At 42.9% G+C, this 18,682-nt stretch overlaps 1 protein-coding gene across 1 annotated transcript in view; it reads left to right on the top strand.

Annotated features, from left to right (window-relative positions):
• Window positions 1–18,682, top strand: part of LOC143962680 (dynein axonemal heavy chain 3-like) — a 2,426,925-nt gene that overhangs the window by 1,608,429 nt on the left and 799,814 nt on the right. Inside the window, exons 52-53 of the mRNA XM_077472045.1 lie at window positions 3,204–3,337; window positions 14,009–14,171. Of these exons, the coding sequence (XP_077328171.1) occupies window positions 3,204–3,337; window positions 14,009–14,171 (297 nt within the window). The remainder of the gene's footprint in view (window positions 1–3,203; window positions 3,338–14,008; window positions 14,172–18,682) is intronic.

Below are 18,682 nucleotides of genomic sequence, written 5' to 3'. Positions count from 1 at the left end.
AAGCAAGCTACAGTTCAACTTAACTTTTTTGTAATAATCTGCTGCTATTGTGTTAGTGTTGTGAACTTGATAGTGATACTAGTGTTGCTAGTGTTGTGATAGCCTCAGAGGCTGCCTGTGTTGTGGGGGTTATTATTATAGATTCTATATTATAGATTGAGATTCTATATAGATTCTATATTCCCTATCTTGTTATGCCGCGTACACACAACCAGACTTTTCAACATCAAAAGTCAGACGGAATGATTCCGGCAGACCATTCGATCGTGTGTGGGCTGCAGCGGACTTTTGATTTGCAAAAGTCTGACAGACTTTAGAAATGGAACATGTTTCAAATTTTTCCGCCAGAACTCCGCCGGACCCAGTTCCTACCGAGAAATCCGCTCGTGTGTGTGCTAGTCCGACGGACAAAAACCGATGTGAGGGCAGCTATTGGCTACTGGCTATGAACTTCCTTATTCTAGTCCGGACGTACGTCATCACATTCGAATCCGTCGGACTTTGGTGTGATTGTGTGTGGCCAAGTCCGTTCATTCGTAAAGTCCGTCAGAACTCCGTCAGAACTCTGTCGAAAGTCTGTCGGACCTAAGTCCGGTCGTGTGTACGCGGCATTACCTGTCTGATCAGTGATCACTATCACCAGTCCATTTTCTGTTTGAACTATATACATTCAACATGAACGACAAAGATTCGACAAAGCAGCAGAAAACATACAAACGTCAAATCTTTTGGCTTATGGTGTCTGTCGAAAGTTCTAAGAAGATTCAACGGAGCAGCTAAACTATACAAAGTCATACAGTTTAGCTGCTCTGTCTTCTTTAAACATTCGACAGGCACCATAAGCCTTCAATGACAGGTTTGACCTTAATTAATTAGAATTTCGGGACTAACTAAATAAATGTATTTTTCGGACGAAAATTAAATTCCGAAAAACAAAATATTTCAGTGTGCACATGTCTACTATCCGCTGTGCCTCCTGTTCTCATTCATTCAGAGGTATGTCTCACTAATACAGGAGGAGTGTTACTGGCCAGATCAGCAGGTGAGGCAAAAAAATGTATAAAGTGAGGCAAAAAAAATTAATAAATAAAAGTGATGCAGCCACCACATCTAATGATTGGTAAGCTACAAAATAATACATTTTTGGTTTTGTGTTTAATACTGCTTTAAAAAAGAAAAAGGATGTGAATTCAAAGTTCATTTTAAAAAAAAAGTTAAATTAAGAAAGAAAATCAATTAAATCCCTCCAAATAAAACAAAATAAGAAAGAAGGAACAGCAGCAACACAGCAACAAAAGTTTCTGAAAAAAAAAAAAACTAGTGGCAGCTGGCCCTGCTGAAATCAGAGTAAATGCAAATGCTGCAATCCACTCCACTCCACTCCACTCCACTCCACTCCACTCTCCACTAGCCCCACAAACTGTAAATGACTTCAAATAATCAGTGGGTATATACAGCAGCAAAGAATATAGCACAGTATATAGTACACTACCGTAAATAGCTCTGTGGTGGTAGACAGACTGCACTATACAAACCCTGTTTCCTTGCAATACAGCTGTCCCTCTTTCTCATTAAAGCCCAACTCACTGGCATATGACTTCTGGGAAAGCAACCTATTGTATGTGGGTTGGGATTTTGCCAAAAACCATCACTGGCCAAAGTCTTGCACCCGATTCGATTTTACAATTGTTGCAGGATATTCAGCTTAGCAATTTCTGATGAACATCCTGAAAGTCAAGATTCAGTCTAAACAACCTACCAATCATAAAAAGTTTGGTCCAAATCTGGTATATATATATGTATATATGTGTGTGTGTATATATATATATATATATATATATATATATATATATATATATATATATATATGTATATATATGTATATATATATATATATGTATATATATATATATATATATATATATATATATATATATGTATATATATATATATACAGTATTTATATCTCCTGCTTTCCTGGTACAGGTTCTACCCTAAATTATGTCTTCTAGTATCTATTGGTGTTCTAATATAGGTTTGACTATCTTTCGAGGCATATCTGTGTTTTTGTTTTGTTTTTATTCTTTTGCTACCTGTGTAAGACTTTTGTATCCTTTGGCTGGAAGTCTGGACAGCTAGGGGGTCGAGGTTTCAAAAATCTGTTCTTTTTTGCTCACTGCATAATGCAGTTTCTACCCAGTCAAAACTTGTAGCTGTTTGTCCACTTTTGGTTACTTTCATTCTCTATTAGTTCCATCCTATTTAATTGCAGGCTCTTTGTACATTTTCTCTAAATAGTCAGCATTCCAATGCTCTGTGATCCTATTTCACATTGATTTTATTAAAATAAAGACAGTATATGTTTTTAATGCTTATTTTTGTTTTCAAAGTGCCATACACATATCAAGGTGTTGGGAGTATTCATGGTCATATACAAGGTTTTCAATCCAAAATTGGAGATATATGTTGAGCCAGAGTTACTAGTACGAAGAATAGAAATGCCATTCAGGCTACAGAGACAAAAAGGTGTCTTTTTCCTGCATAGCTACTGGGCACAGTTATTCCCCCCCTCATCATTAGGTCTTCTCATATAAACTTAACTGCACTTTCTCCCAAGATTGCAAGCCAGATAGGGCTCTCATAGAGTGTTGCTTTGGGCACCAAACGTTGTGTGTCTCCAGGCCCCAGTATTGGAAATCTGGGATGATGGAACCATTGTAATTGTAAATGTATTCTAGTGGTGCACACTGGGATATCTGGGGCAGAAAATGTCCCTGTTTGACCACTTGACACGATTATAGTCCTAAAAACCAACTGAAAGAAAATATTTTTGGTGCCGGAACAGATGAAAGGCTGAGCAGCTCTAAGCATTTTAACAGGCTTCGGAACACATTTTGTGTAATTAAGAATTGCTGATCAGTGGAGCTCTGCCTTACCATACCTAGAGGTAAAAAGCCCCTTTAATATTACACCCAACTTACAGGATTCCATTTTTTGTTTTGGGCATAGTTATTGCTTTACAGAGAATTACCACAGATTGCTAAAGATTGGTACGTCTGAACATTTTTACATGTATCCCCACTGTTGACATTTTACATCATATTAATGTAAATAAATCCATAAAATATTATATAAGTGCAATTGTTTTGTTGTGTGTTGTTTAGAAGTTGGCTTAATTCTTTTCATGATGTTATATCTACCAGGCATGGCCTGAAGATGCACTTCAGAAGGTGGCAAATCATTTTCTTGACGATGTGGAAATGTCACAGGAAATCAGAAACGAAGCTGTGTTCATGTGTCATCACTTCCATCAGAGTGTTGTTGCACTCTCAGAAAGGTATTTAATTAAATCTGCAGCATAACTGTTTACCTGAACGTTCAAAACTGATGCTTATTACCAAGCAAGTATATGCTCTAAAGAACAGTGCAATGTTTTGTTGTTTTCACTGAGAATTTTGTGTGTCCTTACATAAATCTTTAAAACTGATTTAATTGACATTCAATTCATTATTATTGTAGTGGTTACTGAGTAGATTGAAACAGCAAGCTTTCAAGACAACTCATATATTTTCTTTGGACATGTGAAAGGTACCTGAGAGCTTTTCATAGAAATCACAAATACTGTGTGTGCTTAAAAGTACTCTTGTCTATACAAAAAATAACTTTGTTCTATATTTTGTTGCACCATCAATGGTTCTCGGTAACCATGTATTAGAACAAAAAGAGGTCTATTAGTAACATTACATAGTTTTCCATGGGATTTCTGTTTTGGGCAGCAAAGTATAAGTTCTATAATACCATCTTTGAATATCTTTAAATGTGAAATGATTGCCTCAACTAACATAAAAAGTATAAAGGCTGTGAGGGGGTTAGCTCGGTAGCGGGTGTGTGTGACCCCCTGGATGGGTTCACAACACAAAGTCAGGCACAGCAGACAGCGGTATAGGTGCAAAAAAACAAAAGATCCGGTTTATTTAGGCTACATGCAGTGATACATATAACAGCCAAACAAAATAAAACAAGAAAATAAATCCTGGTCAGCTTGACCTCTAACTACACACGTAGACTCCCTGTCTAACAACTGGGTACAGCCTTGTGCTGCCCCAGTCCCTGTCTCTATTGTAGGGGTTTGCCACACAGGCGTTAACTCACCGCACAGAACAGATCTCAGACTCCCCAGTCTATACACACAAAACTGGTTCCAGGATGGAGCATCTCCCTATGCATGCTGGGGTTTTTTGTAGAGGTCTTAATGAGCCCACTTACTACAGCTGGGCTCATGAACTCTTCCCCTCTAATTGTAAAAGTCTGCATAAAGCCTGAATCTAGGACACACATATTTCCCATCCTGAATACAACCAGGTGATTTTACCTGCGTGCTGCCACATACCCCCCCCTCTTGTTTCAACCTTGGGGTTGTAACACAAGCAGCCAGACACGCATGTATCCGAGACAAAGCATCCACATTCCCCATTTTAACACCAGGGCGATGCTTAACTGTAAAGTTAAATTCCTGTAGGGCCAGGAACCACCTATTTACCCTTCTATTGGTCTCCTTGTTTTGAGCCATCCACTTTAAAGGAGCGTGATCAGTCACCAGGTCAAAGTGCCTACCTAGCAGATAGTACCGAAGGGAATCTAGAGCCCACTTCACTGCTAAACATTCCTTCTCAATCGTGGAGTAGTTTACCTCATGGGACTTTAACTTCCTGCTGAGGTAAATGACTGGGTGCTCTTCCCCGTTCCAGACCTGGGATAACACTGCTCCTAACCCAACGTCTGATGCATCAGTTTGTACCACGAAGTCCTTAGAGAAGTCTGGTGAGTACAACACTGGCTGGTTACATAAGGCTGTTTTTAAGGACTGAAATGCTTCTTCAGCCTCTGGGGACCATTTAACCATAACCGACTCTTTCCCTTTTGTCAGGTTGGTGAGGGGCACAGCCTGAGAAGCAAAATGGGGAATGAATCGTCGATAATAGCCAGCGATTCCCAGAAAGGCTCGTACCTGTTTCTTGCTGTTGGGACGTGGCCAACTCTGTATGGCCTCGACTTTATTGACTTGGGGTTTTATCACCCCCCTCCCAATAGTGTACCCAAGATATTTGGCCTCCTCCTGTCCAATGGTACACTTCTTTGGATTGGCCGTAAACCCAGCTTCCCGGATAGAGTCTAGGACTGCTTGTACTTTTGGCAAATGTGAGACCCAGTCTGTGCTATGGATAATCACATCATCCAGGTAAGCTGCAGCATATTTCTGATGGGGCCTCAGAATCTTATCCATTTTCCGCTGGAATGTTGCCGGTGCATTCTGTAACCCAAACGGCATTCTCTTATATTGGAATGCCCCATCTGGGGTTACAAACGCAGTTTTCTCCTTGGCCGACTCGGCCAGGGGAATTTGCCAATACCCTTTGGTGAGATCAAGAGTTGTCATATATCGGGCTGTTCCCAGCCGGTCAATCAACTCATCTATACGTGGCATGGGGTAGGTGTCAAATTTTGTAACTTTATTTAATTGTCTAAAATCGTTAAAAAACCGCCAGCTCCCATCAGGTTTGGGCACTAGTACAATAGGACTGGACCAGTCACTCTGGGACTCCTCTATCACACCCAATTCCAGCATCCTTTGAACCTCCCCACGTATTGCCTCCCGTCGGGCCTCTGGTATTCTATAAGGTTTTAGTTTTACCCTTTCTCCTGGCGGGGTGATAATGTCATGCTCTACGCCAGATGTTTGTCCCGGAAGCTCAGAGAAAATCTCTTTGTTACGAAGTACAAACTCTTTAACCTCCTGTTGTTGGGGTTTCGATAAGGTGTCTGCTATTCCAACCTCAGGAACTAAGCAATCAGGCTGTACTTGTGACAAAGTCTCTGCGACTAGGGATTCCCTATCCCTCCAGGCTTTCAGCAGATTGACGTGATAGATCTGCTCCGGCTTTCGCCTTCCTGGCTGTCTAACCCTGTAGTTCACCTCACAAATTTTTTCAATTACTTCATATGGACCTTGCCATTTGGCCAGAAATTTGCTTTCAACCGTAGGGACTAGCACCAAGACCCTATCCCCCGGGGAAAAAGTACGGGTCTTGGCCCCACGGTTGTACACTCTCTGCTGTGCTAACTGCGCTTGGGTTAAATGTTCCTTTACAATTGGCATTACCTGTGCAATTCTATCTTGCATCAGGGCGACGTGCTCAATCACACTCCTGTGAGGAGAACTCTCATTTTCCCAAGTTTCCTTGGCGATATCCAGCAGCCCTCTTGGGTGTCTCCCATAGAGCAACTCGAAGGGTGAGAAACCCGTAGAGGATTGGGGTACCTCCCTAACGGCAAACATCAGATAGGGTATTAGACAATCCCAATTCTTTCCATCTCTATCCACCACCTTCTTTAACATTTGTTTTAGGGTTTTGTTGAATCTTTCAACCAACCCATCTGTTTGGGGGTGATACACAGATGTACGCAATTGCTTCACTTTGTACAACTTGCATAATTCTTTCATAACCCGGGACATAAAGGGTGTACCTTGGTCAGTAAGCAGTTCCTTACAAATACCCACGCGGCTAAAAACAAGGGATAGCTCTTTGGCTATGGTTTTGGCCGAGGTATTTCGGAGAGGAATTGCTTCCGGATAACGGGTGGCATAGTCCAATATAACCAAAATGTACTGATGCCCCCTAGCAGACTTCATTATCGGACCTACCAAATCCATTGCGATCCTCTCAAAGGGGACCTCAATGATAGGAAGAGGTACCAGTGGGTTACGGAAATGTGGCATAGGTGCCGACTTCTGACACACAGGGCAGGAGGAACAATACTTTTCTATTTCCTTCATGACCCCAGGCCAATAGAATCTCTGCAATACCCTCTCTCTGGTTTTCTCTGTCCCCAGATGACCTCCCAGAATGTGTCCATGAGCCAATTCTAACACCAACTTCCTGTAAGGTTTGGGTACTACAAGTTGCTCAATGGTTTCTTCTGCCCTTTGAGCCACTCGATATAGCAGGTCCCTTTCCATAGTGAAGTAAGGATAAGGGCAAGTCTTATCTGGGTTCACTAACTCGCCATCTACTTTCACCACATTTTCCCGTGCCTTTATTAGGGTGGGGTCTTTTAACTGTTCTGTGGCAAAATTTTCCCTGTGAACCTCAAGATCCGAAAACTCCACAGACGGCATGTTTTCATCTGAGGATGTTGGCTCCTCCCCAGTTTCTCGAGTTTCCCCCGCCAATACCGACAAGGGAAATTCAGGAGAGTCCTCACAACTCCCAGAGGAATTCTGGTCATCTTCCTGGTTTATAGGGGCACCAATGGGGGCCTCAGGACAATCCCAGAGTTCCCAGAATTTTGGAAAATCCCTTCCCACAATAGCATCATGTGGTAACTGAGACACTAACCCCACCTGATGAGAGAGGTTACCTTTGGGGGTCTCAAAAAACACTGAAGTTACAGGATACTCTCGGGTGTCCCCATGCACACAAATAACAGCCACCCTGTTCTTCCCAGAGACCTCTGTAGTAACTAATTCAGCTTTTATCAATGTTACCAGGCTACCTGAATCTAGCAACACATCAACATGTCTACCATTAATACACATTTTACATAAATGTTTCTCAGGTCCCCGAATGGCCGTGCATGCAACTGTCGCAAACAGCGACTGACGTCTCTCCCTTATAAAGTCACATTGCATAGGCTCATCCACAACTGGGCAATTGGCTGCAATATGTCCCTCTTGCCGGCAGCGGTAGCAAATAATTTTTTTCGCTGCCTCTTGCAGCATGGGCTTCCTGGGCTGCTCCCGCCAGACCTTAGGTAGAACTCCCACCCTCTCACTCTCTCCACCCTCACCCCTTGGAGTCATCTTACCCGCCACTGGGGATGATCTGGTCTTAGGGGGGAAAGTCCGTGAGTCCCTGGAAGAGGTGGCCAAGTTCTCTGTAGCCAAGTACCTCTCAACCAGATCCACAAGTTTATCTGCATTTTCTGGGTCTCCATGGCTTACCCATTTTTGGATGGCAGTAGGAAGAGCTCTCAGGAAACGATCCATAACCACACGTTCCACAATGTTTGGTGCGGTCAAAATCTCTGGCTGCAGCCACTTCCTGCTCAGGTGAATGAGATCATACATTTGAGACCTGGGAGGTTTTCCAACCTGAAAAGTCCAGTTATGCACACGCTGAGCCCGGACTGCCAGGGTGACACCCAGCCGTGCCAATATTTCTGCTTTTAGCACCACATAGTCTTTTGCTTGGTCAGGCTCTAGGTCATAATAAGCTTTCTGAGATTCCCCAGTTAACAGAGGGGCCACCAGTCCAGCCCATTGCTCCTTAGGCCACTTTTCCCTTTCAGCAGTCCTTTCAAATGTGGTCAAAAACACCTCCGGATCATCCTCTCCAGTCATTTTTGTCAGTAAACGGCTCACACCAAAGGATGCGGTATTATTGTACCCACTTGCTTCATTGGTCTGCGGACGTTGCTGTATCAATGTCTCTATTTGCTGTTGAAAATTCTGCTCTTGCTTCTGCAACAGGTCTATGAAGCGGGCTTCAGATCGCTGCTGGGCTTGTTGCTGAGCTTCCAAACTCTGCTGCAAAGTTGCATTTGTCTGCTGCTGGGCTTGTTGCTGAGCTTCCAAACTCTGCTGAAAAGTTGCATTTGTCTGCTGCTGATTTGCATTTGCCTGCTGCTGGGCTTGTTGAGCTGCAAGGCTCTTTTGTAAAGCCGCATTTGTTTGCTGCTGATTTGCATTTGCTAGAGCCAGTTGTCTCAGTATCTCCTCCATGCTGGCCTTTTAAAAAAAAAAATTTAAAAAAAAACTGCCCGCATTCTCCACCAACTGTGAGGGGGTTAGCTCGGTAGCGGGTGTGTGTGACCCCCTGGATGGGTTCACAACACAAAGTCAGGCACAGCAGACAGCGGTATAGGTGCAAAAAAACAAAAGATCCGGTTTATTTAGGCTACATGCAGTGATACATATAACAGCCAAACAAAATAAAACAAGAAAATAAATCCTGGTCAGCTTGACCTCTAACTACACACGTAGACTCCCTGTCTAACACCTGGGTACAGCCTTGTGCTGCCCCAGTCCCTGTCTCTATTGTAGGGGTTTGCCACACATGCGTTAACTCACCGCACAGAACAGATCTCAGACTCCCCAGTCTATACACACAAAACTGGTTCCAGGATGGAGCATCTCCCTATGCATGCTGGGGTTTTTTGTAGAGGTCTTAATGAGCCCACTTACTACAGCTGGGCTCATTAACTCTTCCCCTCTAATTGTAAAAGTCTGCATAAAGCCTGAATCTAGGACACACATATTTCCCATCCTGAATACAACCAGGTGATTTTACCTGCGTGCTGCCACAAGGCGCAATACACAGATACCTCAAAAAACAGTACCCAATAGTCCAAGGGCCATGATAGAGGAATGTATATATGTACACATATATACACTCCTAAGTTTATAAGTCATTGGGTCAGGGCAACCACCAAGAAAACCAGAAGCGGGTTCCAGTAAGCTAGAATAAAAACAAGGAAGAAGGGCGCCTCTGAATATGAAAAATAAATAAAATAATAATAATCGGACACTTACCTGTCCCAGGGTCCAGCGATGCAGGGGAATGAAGCCCCAGGCAACCCCCCTGCTCTCGGCAGCGCCAGCATTGCAACTGTGGCCACCTGGCTGTGGCTTCACAGCTGGGCCCCACTGCGCATGCGCGAGCGGTGCTGCGCCGTGATTGCCCGCGCTGTTATCTGGGACCTGTCACATGTCCCAGATGACTAACAGGAGGGAGGGCGGAGCTGAGCCCTTTTTGCACCAAGGGGAATTGACGTCAGGAGCCCAGGCACTGAAGGAGACAGACTACGAGCAACAAGCATTTAGAGGTGAGTTAAAAAAAAAATCCAACATTTTTTTTTTTTTTTTTTTTAGGAATTTTAAGCATTTTTTTGGGTGTGTAGAACACCACTTTAACTAAACGTGAATAATAATTACCCCAAGCCATTACACGTTCCCCTTTTTATTTATTTTTTTGAATCTTCAGTCTGCTATAGGTTACTATAGTTTGCACATTTGTGTTCTTTGCAATGCCTTGTGCATGGCACAGTGTGATTAAAGGAAATTTTCAGCACAGAGATAACAAAGAGACAGATCCTGCTGTACTGTGTTTAAAGGGGTTCTGCACTCATAATACAACATTTGCCCATTCTGTTGCCTCTAGTTAATATATCTCATAATGCCACCTGTTTTTTTTTTTTGATTCACCTACCTTTTGTAATCTTCAGTAGTTTATTTTAAACCCCTGCGGCGATGGGCGGTCTCTTGCGGGGATCAGCGTCATTTCCTGTTGAAGCCCGCACTGTCTCCTGGGATCTCGTTCGTGTAATCCCAGGAGACATTGCGGCTAATGCACCCGACATCTCGCGAGATTTCGGGTGCTACAGCCGACATCTCGCGAGATTTCGGGTGCTACAGCCGACATCTCGCGTGATTTCGGTAATTACAGCCGAGATCTCGCGAGATCTCGGCTGTAATTACCAAAATCACGCGAGATGTCGGCTGTAGCACCCGAAATCTCGCGAGATGTCGGGTGCATTAGCCGCAATGTCTCCTGGGATTACACGAACGAGATCCCAGGAGACAGTGCGGGCTTCAACAGGAAATGACGCTGATCCCCGCAAGAGACCGCCCATCGCCGCAGGGGTTTAAAATAAACTACTGAAGATTACAAAAGGTAGGTGAATCAAAAAAAAAAAACAGGTGGCATTATGAGATATATTAACTAGAGGCAACAGAATGGGCAAATGTTGTATTATGAGTGCAGAACCCCTTTAACTGTTGAAATAATTATTAGGACATATTAAGAGCAAGAGATAGGTTAAAACAAGCTCAGTATCATGAAGATAAAAAAATATATTATTAATAGGGATGAGCCCGATGTTCGAGTCGAACGTAAGTTCAACTCAAACATTGGGTGTTCGCATGTTTGCCAAACAGCAAACAATATGCGGCATTCACGGCAAATTCAAAAGCTGCAAAATGGAATTAAAATCTATGAGACACTATCATGAAAAACCGAAAGTGCTAATTTTAACCAATTCCCGACCACCTCGTGCCGATATACGTCGGCAGAAGGGCACGTACAGACAGAATCATGTACCTGTACGTTGCCCTTGAAGAGGCGGCAGGGTCGTGCACGTGCAAGAAGCTCCGTGAGTCGGGTCGCGGGTCCCGCGGACTCGATCGCCACAGGGATACCAGCGATCGGCTCACAGAGAGGAAGAACGGGGATATGCTAAAGTGAACAAGCATCTCCCCATTCTGCCTAGCAACAGTGTCACTGATCTCTGCTCCCTGTGATTGGAGCAGAGATCAGTGATGTGCAAAACACAGCCACACCCCCCACAGTTAGCAACTCGCCCCTAGGGCACACTTAACCCCTACACTGCCAGTGTCAGTTACACAGGAATCAGTGCATTTGTATAGCACTGATTGCTGTAAAAATGACAATGGTCCCAAAAATGTCCGATGTGTCCACCATAATGTCACAGTCATGATAAAATTCGATGATCACCGCCATTTAAAAAATTGTTCTTGTTAAAGGGGGGCTTCGAGATTCCAATAAGCCCCCCGCCCGCAGTCCCCCACAATCACTGGCAAGAGTTGCGGGGATGAGGCCCTTGTCCCCATGGGGACAAGGTGCTTTGGGGGCGACCCTAAAGCATCCTCTCCATGTTGAGGGTATGTGGGCTGGTACGGTTCAGGAGGGAGGGCGCTCGCTCGTCTTTCTTCACTTTCATACCTTTATGGACTGTTATTCCATATTACTTTTACACTTTATGTGTTTCAACATAATTTTTATTGAGGATATATATTATTTTGCATTTAGATAAGAGTAATATGTCACTTTACTGTTTATATTAGCGCTGCATTGTTTGATCCACTGTTTACGTTTTAACCTTGTCTGTTTGAATATCAGAAGCTTTTTTATTTTCTATTTTTGTGGTTTAGCGGAATCTTTTTCTTGCACCTTTATAAGTAGTTAATGTTGATTAGAGATAGCCCCTTTGACGGCACATAGTTTGGGTCTCACATATAGAACACCTCCTTAGCACGAAATGCAACATGTAGATGCCACATTAAAGTGGTTGTAAACACTTACAACCAACTTTGACCTACAGATAAGCCTAGATTAAGGCTTACCTGCAGGTCAAAGAAATATCTCCTAAACCTATACGGTTTAGGAGATATTTACCCGAAGACAGCCACCGCTGTCTACAGCACATGCGCCGTAGACAGTGGCATGCAGGCGCACCGGGCAGGCCGCAGATTGCGGAGATATGCCGCGAGTGTCGGCTCTTGTGCGCATGCGCGGGAGTGACGCAGCAGCGAGACCCGAAAGTCGCTCCAGGATACATGGCAACGGCGAAGAGGAAGACGGAGGACCGCTTTGGGGGCTTCGTTCTCAGGTAAATTATTCATAATGAGCTAGTATGCTATGCATACTAGCTCATTATGCCTTTGCCTCACAGGGTGTGTGTTTTCTTTTTTTTGCGCCTTTACTTCCTCTTTAATGGGGTGGTTCTGTAATCTTTACTGGGCATCATATGATGTCCATCAGGATAAGCCACTTATGCAGGCCCCTGGGGGCATGCAGCGTGGTGATTGGTGGTGTGGTGTATCGATCTAGGTAAAGAGTCTCTGACGTAGGTTCTTTACCACGTGATCAGCTGTGTCCAATCACAGCTGATCACATGGTAACCAGGAAGTGCCCACCAGTGATGGCTACCTGTACCTCACATGTGATGCCAATCAGTTCCCACCTGTACCCACATTTTATGGCAATCAGTGCCCATAAAGGATGCCAATCAGTGCCCATTTTAGTGCCAGCCAGTGCCCATCAGTGCTGCCTATCAGTGCCACCCATCAGTGCCCACCATTGCGCATCAGTGCCTATCATCAGTGTCGCCTATCGATGCCCATCAGTGTCACATATCAGTGCCCATCAGTGCCACTTGTCATTGCCTATCAGTGCCACCTATCAGTGCCCATAAGTCCTGCATATCAGTGCTGCAGTTTAGTGCCTCCTCATCAGTGCCCATTACTGGTACCTCATCTGCAAGACCTCACCAGTGCCAACTCATCAGTGCTGCCTTATCAGTACCAGTCAGTGAAGGAGAAAACATACTTATTTACAACATTTTATAACAGAAACAAAGAAAAACATTTATTTTCAAAATGTTCAGGGTTTTTTATTTGTAACGCAAAAAAGAAACAAACCAGTGGTGATCAAATACCACCATAAGACCGCCACCGCTGGCTATCAACAATCTTGCAGGGCTCACACTTACCCTTCATAGACAGCTCTTTTTTTTTTACCTTGGAGAAGCTATGTAGTAGCCTAGATTGTAAGGTGACATGTCTGTTCTTAATCCCAACCATCTGTATGGTTCATTAATCTTTGTCTGAGTGAATATCAGACTTTGGAAATTTTTGTACTTAAAACAAACTTTGTATTATTAGCATGTCGTTTAGTCAATGGTAAATAATATACCACAGTCTTTATAAGTTTCTTAAAAGTTCTATATTATGTATAACAAATATTGCTGTTTTTGTAGCTTAATAAAATGTTTAGCTACAAAATCTTATGCAGGATGCTTTCATGACCAATATATCTGATCTTCCCTTAAAAAAATATTAGATAAAAAAAATAAAAATCTTTGTTACAGAGTCTCATACAATATTCACGAGCATAAACAAGTGCCTTTTTAATGACCTGACCTTGCAGCTGTTCTAGTAGAAATTAAATATATGATTTTTTTTCTGAAAATGCCTGTGCAGCTTTGGTTTCCTGTGATAGCTGCAAAACTCATTTTGGGGGATCGACTAGGACAAATATGTATTTATGTCTCAAAGCAGCACATAAGTGGGAAAAACAAACTGTGTTAAGCTGTTCATCATCCACTCATGGCTATGTTGTTTGGTGATTATATCTTTAATTATGGACAGGTTTTTCCAAACGCTACAGAGACAGATATATGTCACGTCAACATCTTACCTTGAATTAATCAAGACCTTTAAGAATCTCTTAGAACGTAAGAGGCTTGAGCTATTAACCAGCAAGAACAGATACCTCGTCGGTCTAGAGAAGTTGGATTTTGCTTCTTCACAAGTAAGTAAAAATATATCTGAAGCTGATCAAGGTAATGTCCTTCCTACTGTTTCTCCTGCACAAGTAGACATTAGATTTGCAGCTTTCAGAAAGCACTTTGTAAACAGGGGTTGAAATTAGCAGTAGCCTAGGGTTATAAAAAATTCAAAGCAGATGGGCCAAATTTCTCCTGTTTTTAATTAGATTATAATGTACTCTCATTAGTAAGCAAAGCAGCCAGGCTGGCACTGAAATCAGAAGAGCAAAGCTTCTGCCATGTAGGGGAGGAATAAACCTCTGTGATGGCAGCACTTGTTGTGAAAGCAGCAGGATTCTCAGTGACTTTTTCTACTTTTGGTTACCATGCAGAATAAAAGTTTTCAGACCAAATCAGCTAACACAGTGGAGAGAAACGGCACAGTCTCAGAATAGATCTGTGTGCATATCATTTGGTAGAAGTAACCATCTTATTAACATGGAAAAAGTAAAGATTTTCCTGAAAGGAAAAAGAAAGATTATAAAATCCAATTTAACCTGTTGATATATTTTTTGCTCATTAGTTACTATTGTTTCTAATGCCACTTATTCTAGCATACCTTGGACACAGTAGCATATGAAATGGTTACTGTTGAAGCTGAGAAGCATATGAGCTTATGCTATAATTTCCTGTTCCTGCCCATTAAGTACATTTTCATGCTAGTAATATAATAATTCCAAGGGTTTCTCCTTCCCCCTGTAAGTATCACAGTATATTTGATGTAATGGAAGCTCCTAAAGTGCTTATCTCTGATTACAGAGACTTTGCAAGGCTAAGGAATAAAGGTAAGTATATTGAGAGGCACAAAGTTTCATTTTGAGCATACTGAAGGCAGGGGGTGCTAATGAGAGAGGGTGGTTCTAACCCCAATACCCAGATATGTTGCTATACCAACAAAATAGACAATTAACATGGAACTATTACAGCATATATGTTGCTAAAAAAAAGTTCACCATGGCAGATTATGGATTCATTATTTTAATAAAATGTATGTGCCAGCCAGAAATGAAAGGGGAATGCCGCTCACTAAGCCTCCGGATCTGAACAGTTGCTCCCACCCTATTGTGAACTCTCAGGTGCTGGCTATGCACAAGTCTGTAGAAACAAGAAAGGTCCTGGACTGCCGCATTCCATAGAAAGGCATTTTTATTGTGAAAAGTTAAAATCCAAGTCAATATCCAACAGTCACATTGTTAGATGCTGACTCTTAGCTAAATTAGACAAAAACCAACTGTGTATATAAGAAGGAAAGTTGAATGAAATCCACCAATCAGAACTTAACGATTAGGAGAACACGCCTTCTGCACAATTGGAGCTTTAAATCCCAGATATAAAGTACACCTGAGAGACGGGAAACAAATGCTAGTGAAAAACGTTCAAAATTACATTAACAGATGATAATCAAGGATATAATGTATAAACATGTCCCGTCACGGTGTACATTAGGGATGAGCCGAACACCTTCCGGTTTGGTTCGCACGGGAACTTTCAAACGGACCGAAAAATCATATGAACTTTAGAACCCCATTGAAGTTTATGGGAGTCGAACGTTCGAAATAAAAAGTGCTAATTTTAATGGCTAATATGCAAGATATTGCCCTAAAAAGGGTTTGGGGACCCGGCTCCTGTCTCAGGGGACATGGATCAATGGAAAAAAAATTTTTTTAAAGCGGCTGTTTTTTCGGGAACACTGATTTTAAAATGAAAAAAAGTGAAATATTCCTTTAAATATCATGCCTTGGGGGTGTCTACAGTATGCCTGTGAAGTGGCACGTGTTTCCCATGTTTAGAACAGTCCCTGCACGAAATGACATTTAATGGAAAAAAAGTCATTTAAAACTGCTTACGGTTTTAATGTAATATCTGGTTCTGGCAATACGGATGAAAATCATTGAGAAAAAAATGGCATGGGTAGCCCCCCCTGCCCATTACCAGCCCCTTTTGATCTTTTGCAGATATTAAAGGGAACCCTATACCCAAATTAAAAAAGGAAAGGAGTGGGGCCCCCGGTCCCTATATACTCAGAACAGCAGTATACAGGCGGTGCAAACAAGACAGGGACTGTGTAGGTTTGTTGTGTTAAGTTGAATCTGTTTGTAATTTTCAACTGGTACATTTTTAAAGTGTAGCTCCAGTCAAAAAATCGATTTTTAAGCTTTTTGGAAAACATAGGGAAGGGTTATCACCCCTGTATAATTTTTTGGGCCGTCCGTCTTTTTTCATCTCACTTCCTGTTGTCTCCTTCCGTTTGCAAGTAGGAGACGTTTGTAAGTTGGATGTTTGAAAGTAGGGGCCTGCCCTATATGCTCTGCAGAAATGTGGGCCTACGGTGTTGGTGTTGCCACAACACTGTAAGCCCTCAAAGTGACTCTTGGTGGGCGCTGGAGCGCCCTGCTGTGAACGATTATATCAAGAATTGTAATTACATGCAATTGTTGAACAGTGGTAGAAAAATTGGGCCTGTTGTGGTGGTGGTGCCACAACACAATAAGTCCTCACAGTTACTCTCGGTGGGCGCAGGAACGGGCCCTGCTCTGAAATATTATATCAAGAATTGTAATTAAATGCCCCTGTTAAACAGGGGCAGAAAAATTGGGCCTTAGGCACTGGTGCTGGTGCCACGACACTGCAACCTCTCCCAGATACTCTAGTTGGAGTGCAGGAATGAGCCCTGCTGCAAAGCATTGCATCAAAATATTAAATTACATGCCCCTGTTAAACAGGGGCAGAAAAATTGGGCCTTAGGCACTGGTGCTGGTGCCACGATACTGCAGCCTCTCCCAGATACTCTAGTTGGAGTGCAGGAATGAGCCCTGCTGCAAAGCATTGCATCAAAAATTTTAATTACATGCCCCTGTTAAACAGGGGCAGAAAAATTGGGCCTTAGGCACTGGTGCTGGTGCCACGACACTGCAACCTCTCCGAGATACTCTAGTTGGAGTGCAGGAATGAGCCCTGCTGCAAAGCATTGCATCAAAAATTTTAATTACATGCCCCTGTTAAACAGGGGCAGAAAAATTGGGCCTTAGGCACTGGTGCTGGTGCCACGACACTGCAACCTCTCCGAGATACTTTAGTTGGAGTGCAGGAATGAGCCCTGCTGCAAAGCATTGCATCAAAAATTGTAATTACATGCCCCTGTTAAACAAGGGCAGAAAAATTGTGCCTTAGCCACTGGTACTGGTGCCACGACACTGCAAACTCTCCCAGATACTCTAGTTGGAGTGCACCAGTAATAAAGGGTACCTTCAGGTGTATATTGTGCTGGAGGCACACAACACCCAATTTAACTGCTGCAGATGCCTGTATTACAGAACACCAGTAATAAAGGGTAGCTTCAGGTGTATATTGTGCTGGAGGCACACAACACCCAATTTAACTGCTGCAGATGCCTGTATTACAGAACACCAGCAATAAGGGGTATCTTCAGGTGTATACTGTGCTGGGGGCACACAACACCCACTTTAACTGCTGCAGATGCCTGAATTACATAACACCAGCAATACAGGGTAGCTTCAGGTGTATACTGTGCTTGAGGTACACAACACCCACTTTAACAGCGCTAGGTTCACAAGAAAAGAACACACTGTCCCTGCCTATCCTGCTCTCTCCCTGAATGCCACAACACACTACACAAGGCCGCCGCGCTGGCGACCTTATATAGTGTGGGCTGTGTACTAAACCCCCTGAGCTATAATTGCCCACAGGAATCCAGCCTGTGGCCACTTATGGCTCTCCTTGCTGCCGGCACTGTGATTGGCCAAGCATGCGGGGTCAATCATGAGCCAGCAATGCACTGCAATGGTGTAGTGCATTGTGGGCCGTTCGCGCCACACGAATATGGTGCAAACAGTCCACAAAGTTCTGATTTCACCGAACAGACAAACAGCCGATATTCGAGTCGAACATGCGTTCGACTCGAACACCGAGCTCATCCCTAGTGTACGTGTATAAATGGAATAATTGAGAGAACAACAACAAAAAACAAGAGTATGTACTGTATATATACTGGTGAAGTGTATAAAACATAAACACCAACATAAATAAAAAGATACATTTATGATGAGCATATATAATAGTGTAGAATATTGGCAAAAGGCCATGTCTAGCACATCACAAAATATATCTGGGGAACGAAAGCCATTATAAAAACTCTGATATTATGTTAAAAATATTCACTTGAAAACATTTTGTAATTCCAACAATACACTATTACCAACAGAAAATTATTATTTGGAATACTTCATATATAGTTTCATAGTTAGTAAGGTTGAATAAAGACACCAGTCCATCCAGTGTGAGTGTCTACCCCTATCCCTGTACATTGCACACTCACATTGGTCCCTACCCTCAAGGAGCCCACAATCTAAGGAATGAATCCTCATTCATATACTAAGGCCAATTTTGGACAGAAGCCAATTAACCTACCTGCATGTCTTTGGAGTGTGGGAGGAAACCCACGCAGGCACAGGGAGAGCATGCAAACTCCAGGCAG

Source organism: Lithobates pipiens, unplaced genomic scaffold (assembly GCF_037356315.1).
Source record: "Lithobates pipiens isolate NorthernLeopardFrog02 unplaced genomic scaffold, aLitPip1_a1.2 Scaffold_8, whole genome shotgun sequence".
Classification (NCBI taxonomy): domain Eukaryota; kingdom Metazoa; phylum Chordata; class Amphibia; order Anura; family Ranidae; genus Lithobates; species Lithobates pipiens.
The sequence above is the reverse complement of the archived record's forward strand: the minus strand, read 5'-3'. Positions and strand labels throughout refer to the sequence as shown.